General features: G+C 56.3%; 1 protein-coding gene across 2 annotated transcripts; it reads right to left on the minus strand.

Moving 5' to 3' along the window:
* Positions 1 to 168: 168 nt before the first annotated feature.
* Positions 169 to 7647, minus strand: LOC115528124 (mitotic-spindle organizing protein 2B-like). Of its 2 annotated transcripts, XM_030335974.1 has the most exons (4): positions 7448 to 7647; positions 7085 to 7233; positions 5987 to 6166; positions 169 to 431 (listed from the first exon to the last, which is right to left on the minus strand). In XM_030335974.1, exons 1-4 carry the CDS (start codon positions 7609 to 7611, stop codon positions 274 to 276), a joined length of 651 nt encoding a protein of 216 aa, XP_030191834.1. In that variant the 5' UTR covers positions 7612 to 7647; the 3' UTR covers positions 169 to 273. The 2 variants fall into 2 exon arrangements, with proteins under 2 accessions (XP_030191834.1, XP_030191833.1); XM_030335973.1 differs by lacking the exon at positions 5987 to 6166 and having other exon boundaries at positions 7448 to 7639.
* Positions 7648 to 8181: the final 534 nt, after the last annotated feature.

The raw sequence follows: 8181 nt of genomic DNA on the forward strand, positions 1-8181 counted from the left end.
TTTTCTCTATGACCTGAAAATAAGGTACAGTAGGGTGAAACCACTGGTTTAGGTCAGTTGGTTGTTACGTTCAGCTGCAGTACATCTAGGCCCACAATGCAAAACTGATTCTCAATCTTTGAGCCTTAATGTATTCAAAAGGTGATAGAAAACAGCTTGGATGGACCCTCGGTTTTTCACAAAGCTTTATTACCAACCGGAGGAAACCACACGTAGCCTCTGCTGGGAGGCTGGTGGAGCCCACAGCTGGGTGGCGTGAGAAGTCTGCCCGTCTCAGGTGCTGCTCCGAGTGGGGCTCCTCCCCGGCCCGCCCCCCTTCGGCAGCCTGGTAGCACTGGGTTGTCGGGGCATTCTTTGGCTGGATCCTTCCCGGCCGCCACGCTCTGCCAGTGCTGGGCCTCCACCCAGAGCCGTGCTGCCTTTGTTTCTCCCTGAGCGGACGCAGAACACAATTGTTAGGAACCAGGGCAAACTCCACAGTCGGCACACCTACTACATTTGTGTTCCTTGCACATTACGTCTGGTACATCTCTGTGCGACCTTTCAGCCAGGGATCCTCTCAGCTCTGAGCCCTGAGGCTGAGGACCACCTGGAGAGGGCACATCCGAGAGAAGTCCTCCACAGAGTGCAAGAGCCCCTCGAGCATAGGTCCTAGGACAGAAGCAGCACGAGGAACAATGGGGAAAGTCCGCAAGGCCCATTTAGGGAAAGGTGAGCTCAGCCGGTTGACTCCCTCCCTGGAGAGTGTAAGGAATCGCCCGACCACCAGCAGCACAGGAGGGCTCGCCACCAGGGCCACCACTTCGAAGCCTCCCCTGGCGCTCCCTGCTCCAGATCACCCACAGCTGAACTGCTGGAAGCACATCCATCAAGAATGGAAGTCAGGCTTTTGGATTTGGACCTTGGAATCTTTCCCTCAGGCGTTTCCCTGACTACCTCAAAGTATTTTGCAAACTTTCGCTGGCCAAGCCTCTTGCTCTCAAGTTCAGCTCCAGGATCCTGTGACTGGCTTCATGCTGAGGCTTGACTGCTCAGAGGAAGCTTGCCCTGACCACAGGTAGTCCCATTCAGATGGAGACCACTGGTGCAGATATCCCTTGACTTGTAATTTACTTACCTTCCCCTCTTTCTGTGAAGACAGGAAGATCTGTAATCACACTTGGGCCAAACTTTATTCTAAAGGAATGGCTTCCCTGGCTTCAGGATGTTGACAGCATTCACAAGACAGAGAGGACACCAGGAGGCACAAAATGTGCCCAGGGAGCAGGCTCACCCCCTGGGTCACAGTCCCTCCCCACTGGGCCTTCCCCAGCCAGGGCTCCTCTCTGCTCCAGCCTGGCAGGGTCCATCCTGCAGACTCTGACCAGGGGATGCGTCCCATGTTTGACCCTCAACCTTAATGTCAGTTCTTAGTCAAATAAACAGCCTGCAATGGGGACATGTGGGTTTTTGGAGAACAGACACCATGAATTTCTTGGGGGCATGTTGAGTCACTCCTGGTTCACCATTTGTCACCTGGAACAAGGGGAGGCACCTACATTTGTGACACTGCAGTTCCTGGCTTCTTCAAGACATCAGACTCCCTTTCCATCCTCTCTGACACTACTTTCTCCCCAGGACTCCTGCAGAGATAGGACAGCCCTTCCTAAGAGCATTTCTGAACAGCTCCTCCCCAGGGAACAACAGGGGGTCTTTGCTGCCTAGTGGGGTGGAAAGGGTTACCATGGTGCCACTGCTTGGAATGCCACAGCTCAGATTTTCCCCTGCCCTGCCTCCCTGGGCTTGCACAGGTTTGATTCAATGGAGATGTAATAACACGTTACAGAGGGCCAAGGGCACGTGGTGGGGTGAAGCTGGGCCAACTCAGCCTGCCAGCGGTTCATGGAAAAAACAAAAGTAGAGAACCGTCACCACACATTTCCTTTTTCCTGTTACACATTCTGATATTCTGGTTCCCACTGACTGGTCAGTGGGCAAGGATCCTGTCTCCTGTGAGTGCACGAGCCCCGCCACCCTACAGCTCCCAACCTGCTGGTCAGCTATGAGGCCATGTCCCTCTCCAGGCCTGGCCAGACTGGCATAACTCATCTGTAGCACCTGGCCTACCCCTGCGTGCTCAGGCATCCTACAGACTAGGCCCAGGGCTCCTGAAGGACCTGAAAATACAGCTCAAGCATAGGCCACCCCCAAAATGGCAGTGTGGGTCTCAGACGTGGGCCCGGGTCTGAATGCAGCTTTTCTTCACCCTGCCATATATCTGAATTTCCTCTCCCCCTCAGTATAACGACCAGGGCCCTTCTGGAAAGTCCAGGATGAGAGGAAAGGAGAAAATAGCAAATAATGTTCATTTTTAACCTTGATGAGGCTGACAAACCCTGGAAGTAAGACACCAATGTAAATTTGAGCCATTAAGAAAACCATCTAACTGTTTATCGAGCTCTGCAATTCTTGGAACCTTCAGGAATCACGTGCTCTCAGTTAGTGGAGAGACCCACTTAGGCCTCATGCAGAGCTGGGGAGGCATTCTGGTCTGAGGAGAATGGTGTGAGGGCCTGCCAGTGGACAGACCTGCTCTGTCCTGGACACAGCAGGGGACTTTCTGGAACCGGTCTTACCTGCCCCAGCTCCCTGCAATGGGGTAGTTAGGGTCCCATGGATTGGAGGGCAGGACTGAGCCAAAGGTGACTATAGGCTAGGGTGGGTGGCAGTGACATGCCCCCAGGCCCGATGCCTGAGGAGCCCTCACGCCTGAGGAGCCCTCACGGGTGTCAAAGACAATGAGCACTGAAGGTTAAAAACAGCCTGGCTCACGGTGTTAAAAAGTTGGTGCTCCTCCTACCCCTAATACCTGACCGAACCCCCCCAACCCCAGATGAAGCAAAACCCCAGAGGCAACCCTAAACGCACCCCCTGCGGCTGGGGAGCTGGCCCGCCCCAGCGGGACCCACTGAACCATTTAACTCTGGTGTGGCCCATGTGATCCCAACTCCCCGTCCCCTGCAAGCTCTGTTGGCAGAGGTGCGGGGGGATCAAGGGTTGACAAAAAGCCCAGAATGTGAGAAGCTGCTCCCATCTTGCCCATGTTCCCCGGGAGTGGCCTTTCTCCTTCACGGTGGGAGCACTCCCTGGTGCTCAAATGGGCCGGTGGGGCCCCTGAGGTCAAATATTAGTGACTGGCCATAAGCGGACACTGGATGTGTGTGTGAGGAAGGAAAAGAACAAGGGGGTGAGGCAGCATAGCAAGTGCCCTGATATCCTCAAGGCTGGCTGGCAAGGTCTGGTGACCAGGGTGAGCGTGCAGCCAGGACCACCTATCACTGCTACTCGAGAGCCCACCAGAAGGTCTACACGCACCAGCCAGTCCTGCTGCCCTCTCTGGCTGAGCACACACGGGTGGCTTAATCAGTCAGTGCTTCCAGAACACATACAGACATAATGACAAAGACTGATGTGCACCATGGACATGCACACATGCACTTTTAGCCCTTAACTGGGCCTGTGCTTCTTAGGAGAAGTGACCCTCTCCTGCACACATGCAGTACATACAGCCCTGACTCAGCGTTTCAGGCAAAGTTCAATTGTTCTGGAGCAGCACCGTCCCAACAGAAATATGATGTGAACCACATGTAACTCATTTTCCAGTAGCAACATTAAAAAGTAAAAAGTGGGGGAGGGGCCGGGTGGGCTCAGTCAGTTAGGTGTCCGACTTCGGCTCAGGTCATGATCTCATGGTTTGGGGGGTGGAGCCCTGTGTTGGGCTCTGTGCTGACAGCTCAGAGCCTGGAGCCTGCTTCGGATTCTGTGTCCCCCTCTCTCTCTGCCCCTCCCCCAGTTGAGCTCTGTCTCTCTCTCTCTCAAAAATAAATAAATGTTAAAAAAAAAAAAAAGTAAAAAGAAACAGGAAATTAATGTAAATCATGTATTTTAATTAACCTAAAATGTGCAATATTACCATTTCAGCATGTAATCGATATGAAAATTACTTGTGAGGTATTCTTTTTGTTCCAGTTCTCTGGCATCTGGGTGTCTGGTGTATACTTAAACTTGTAGTGAGTCTCAGCCGCAAGCCCCGGGGGGCCCATGGCTCCTGTACTGGACAGCGCAGCTCTGTGTAGGGCTCACAGCTTCTGCACACCAAACTTCATCTTACACATTCCAGAGGAACATCTTTTTAAAGCATACAGTTTCCCTAAGCCTCAGCAGAGAACACTCGACCGAATTTTATTTTTCCTTGGTGACCACACCCTCATCATGACAAGCATTTACCCTCCTTGTGCTCTTAGGGTCTTCTGTTTCCCCATGTTCTGCCTAGTAAAGCCAGGAATGGATGAGCTTGTCAGTGACAGTCCCCACAGGCCACCTGGATGCTCAGCATGCTGCAGCTTACCAGATCAAACTCCTGGGCGGGCCTCCAGCCCCTGGTCTGCAGCAGCTGCCACCCCAATTCTGTGGGAAACCTAAGGCCAGCGAGCCCTAACAGCCCCAAACCCCCATCATGATCCTAGGCTACCACAGTCCCCCAACTGATCACTCTGACAACTCTCCTTATTTTTTTCTACCTCAGACTCTGCCCAAGGTCTGTGTGGACAGACAGATTCTGCAACATGTGGCCTCAGAGCTCTTGGTCTCCGATGGCCTCTGCCTCTTGGCCACAGCACACTCCTGGCATGGCCCCTCATGTGCCCCACTCCCCTCCACTGCCTCCCCACCCACCCCCTCTCCAGGCTGCCCTCTACCCTCACTGGGCACCTCCCCAGGACCTCTATGTCCTCATATCCTGGCCACTGGCTGCCCAACCCAGCAGACCCAAGGCATAAGCACTTGAGAAAACCCTGTGGGGCCCAGCACTCCATGCCACTCCTGTCCCTATGCTTGGGGCTTCTTCCCCACCTCTCTCCGAGCCCCTCTGTGTCAGTGCTCTGAGCACCAAAGCAAACCCACTCCACCTCTGGGCTCTCCGCCCTCCCTTTCCCACCTCTCCCCTCCAAGCTCAGGCCCGCTCCCACCAGTGACCTGGGCCCGCATCTCAGGCTGGAGCGCTCCCCACTACTCCTACCTCAAAGGGCCGCAGGGCAACAGGACTCTGAGCCTGCTTAACCCTTGCTGCTCCAGCAAGGCTGGCTACACTGGCTTCCTCCTGTCTCTGTCACCATTGGCGTATCTAGCCATCTCCCAAACTGGAAGGCGGACCTGTCCATCTCACAGCCCCCCTGAGCCCTCAGCGCTGAGAGCCAGCCTGGCACCCAGTCACTGGGTGAGCAAGCAGCAACACCCCCTTGAAAGAGGAGGGCTCTGTTCCCAGTTTCTCCCTCCCTCTGCCCACTGATTCCTCAACTCAGCCTTGTAGTCGACTGGCTCTACCCTGACCTGCCCCTTGGCCCTTCCCCATGCCGAGTTTCAGGTGGCACCTAGAACAGCGAGGTAGGTGATGTGGGAAAGGATAGGGAGAGCACAGCCAGGGCATCTGTGGGATCTCAGGCCCTCACACGCCCCTGGCTCTGGGCCTCCAGCCTCACCACACCGGGCAATGCCTGGAAGGTACCCTCAGCTCAGGAAACAGGCAGGAAAGGACAATCACATCTTACCCTCTAGGCTACCTGTCAGGTGACAGCATCTAAGCAACCAAGGTGTTTCTCACACCTAAGGCTTCCCTCTCTACAGCAAAGTAAAGGCTCTCCTGCCCCTCGGCCTGTTGCCCTCCTCTCGGGGTGAGGGCACCTCTACAGAGCACAAGTCACACCTGGCAGAATTGGCCTCTGGGGGCAGGGGGCGTTGGTCCCATTCCAGAAGTACTGCAAGTGGTCTCTAATAAACCAAGATCTGAAATTGTGTCCCCAATCCCTAAGCTGTGTAACAGGGATGGCCCATAGGGTCCTGCCCTGGCAGTTCATCTCCAAGTTGCTCTGACTCTCGAATAGGGGCCACAGCAGTTTCCACAGAAACAAGAAAGAGCACCAACCCCCAGAGATAAACCAGTAAACGCAACCTGCAAAAGGAGAGAACAGGCAGCAAGAGAACCGGAGGGAACCGGGGGGCCCTGGAGAGAGAGGCGAGTGCGTGGCAGCTGGGCCGTGGAGCAGAACCGGAGAGGCCGCAGGCCGCGGGGCCGAGGAAAAGGAGGGCCTTGCAGGGGGACTACAGCTCTTGGCAGAGAGAAAGGAGGCCTCTGGAGGTCAGAGAGAGACACAAAGAGAGCAGACAGAGCGTGGATCAGTAAGGAAGCCTGCGCTCCAGTGCCCAGGGCCTCTCAGGAAAGGGGGCGTGGGTACCCAGGGCCCTGGCACTCCCTCCCACAGGGACCCAGCCTGCCCCCCACCTGAACATCGGCCCCTTCTCAGGATGTCTGTGAGTGCCCGAATGCTTCTGGCCAAGCATTCAGGTTGTTTCTGAAACTGGGAGCAGATGCGACACACCAGGAGGATGCAGCTGGAGCTCCACTGTGACACCTTTGTCATGGGCACCTGCTTAGCCCCCAGTCATGACTCTCGAGAGTGAGGAGGCCCCTCAAACTTGAGCCCAGTGCGGTGCCCACTCAGGCCTCTGCACCCTGCGTGTCTAGGGCAGCCAGGGGCTGCCATGATGACCCGTCCTGCAATCCGAGGAAGAACGCTCAGCTGGCTAGACTCCTGGGCAGCACCTGGGCCCAGATGGGGTATAGGCTAAGGGGCGGCAGTAAGACCTCTGCCTGCCCCGCTCCCTGAACACTTTCCTGGAGGCTGTACACACCGTGAGAACAGGAACCAAAGCCACCTTGTTCCCGCGTTTGTGGAATGAAAGCATTTCTACCCAAGGAAGGAGGCAGAATCCCATATGAGGCTTAGCCTGCTGGCCACCCTGGACACCCACTTTGCGACCACCTGATCTGGACTTGCATATGTAGCAAAGGGTAGCAAAGAAACGAAACTGGGGACTGGAAACCAAAAGGCGAGCCCTTGGACAGTCCCTGTGGGTCCTGGGAGAAGAGGCACAGTAAGGCCAGGCCACTCAGGACCAAGCCCACCTTGTGTCTGGCACCGCCCACGTGCCTCCCCTGCCACCAGCCTCCTGAGTCACAGGGGCAGGGAGCACCGGGCCCAGCTCTGACCTCGGGTCTCCGGGACGCTCGATGTGGGCAGAGACACGGCCACAGGGTCCTGGGGCTCGCTCGCCAGCCTCTGCCCAGCACACATGGACTTGAGCATCTGGAAGACAGCGAGGGGCGCCACGTTCAGCTTCAGCAGGTCCACCAGGATCCTGGAGAGAACACACGCGGTGGGCAGTGAGCCTTCCTCGCCCAGGCCCAGGAAGGCCACTTCCCTCAAGACCCCAACTCTACTCTGGGCGCTCAAAGGGGTCCGAAAAGGGCGGGGTGGGGGTGGGGGGCTCCTCCAGATCAGAGGCCCGGGCGGGGGAGCAGGGGTGTCTGGGGGGGTAGGATGGGCGCGCACTCCCACCCGCGCGCGCTCACTTGAACACGTCGGGGTCTATGGCGCCACCCGCCGCCTGCGCCAGCTCGTAAAGCTCCATCTCCTCGGCGCTCAGCACCTTCTTCCGCCGCAGCGCGAGCTTCTGCAGGGCCGCCTCCAGCCCCGGGGGTGCTCCCGGCCCGGGGCCCGCGCCCGGGGCCGCCATGTACCCGGCTAGCGGGAAGACGAGCGCCCCGCCCCGCCGCGCTCCCTCCTCTGACCCCGCCTCCGCCGGGCCCCTCCGGCAGCTCCCACAGCGCCTTCTACTGGCTCCGCCGGTCGCTTCTCTCCCTGAAGCGCTACCGCCTGGCCTGCCCCGCAGCCCTACAGCAGAGGGCGCAAACCGGTTTGTCGCCTCTCCGCCATTCGATCCGCAGAAATTTACCTGCGGGATGATGAGGGATAAAAGCAGAAAAATGTGCATCTTTAGCCCAGAAAGCTGATAGCCTGCATAGTTTTGATAAGGATCAAGTAAGTACTGGTTGCTACATTCTTAAAGGGTCTCATGACTGCCTGTATGTCTCATCGATAGTTAATACCGAACTGAATGATAAGCACCAGAGAAATCTTGTGACAGTAGTTTTAGGAGTAGAAATTGCAAGAAGACATTTATGATCTATACTCCCTGCACGTCCTCTCCCCCTTGAACACTAAGCATATAACCACTAGCTTCATACAGCAAAAATGCAGCTCTTTCGGCCCACAAGTCCTGTATCGTGCTACCTAAATGAACTTA

This window comes from Lynx canadensis, chromosome D3, assembly GCF_007474595.2.
Source record: "Lynx canadensis isolate LIC74 chromosome D3, mLynCan4.pri.v2, whole genome shotgun sequence".
NCBI lineage: Eukaryota > Metazoa > Chordata > Mammalia > Carnivora > Felidae > Lynx > Lynx canadensis.

Coding starts and splice junctions, on each gene's coding strand:
- LOC115528124 (XM_030335974.1), bottom strand. CDS start 7,611: ATGGCGGCCCCGGGCGCGGGCCCCGGGCCGGGAGCACCCCCGGGGCTG. Junction 7,234..7,447: donor ATAGACCCCGACGTGTTCAA/GTGAGCGCGCGC, acceptor TGTTCTCTCCAG/GATCCTGGTGGACCTGCTGA. Junction 432..5,986: donor CCTGTTCTCTCCTTTTGCAG/GTTGCGTTTACT, acceptor GCGTCCGCTCAG/GGAGAAACAAAGGCAGCACG.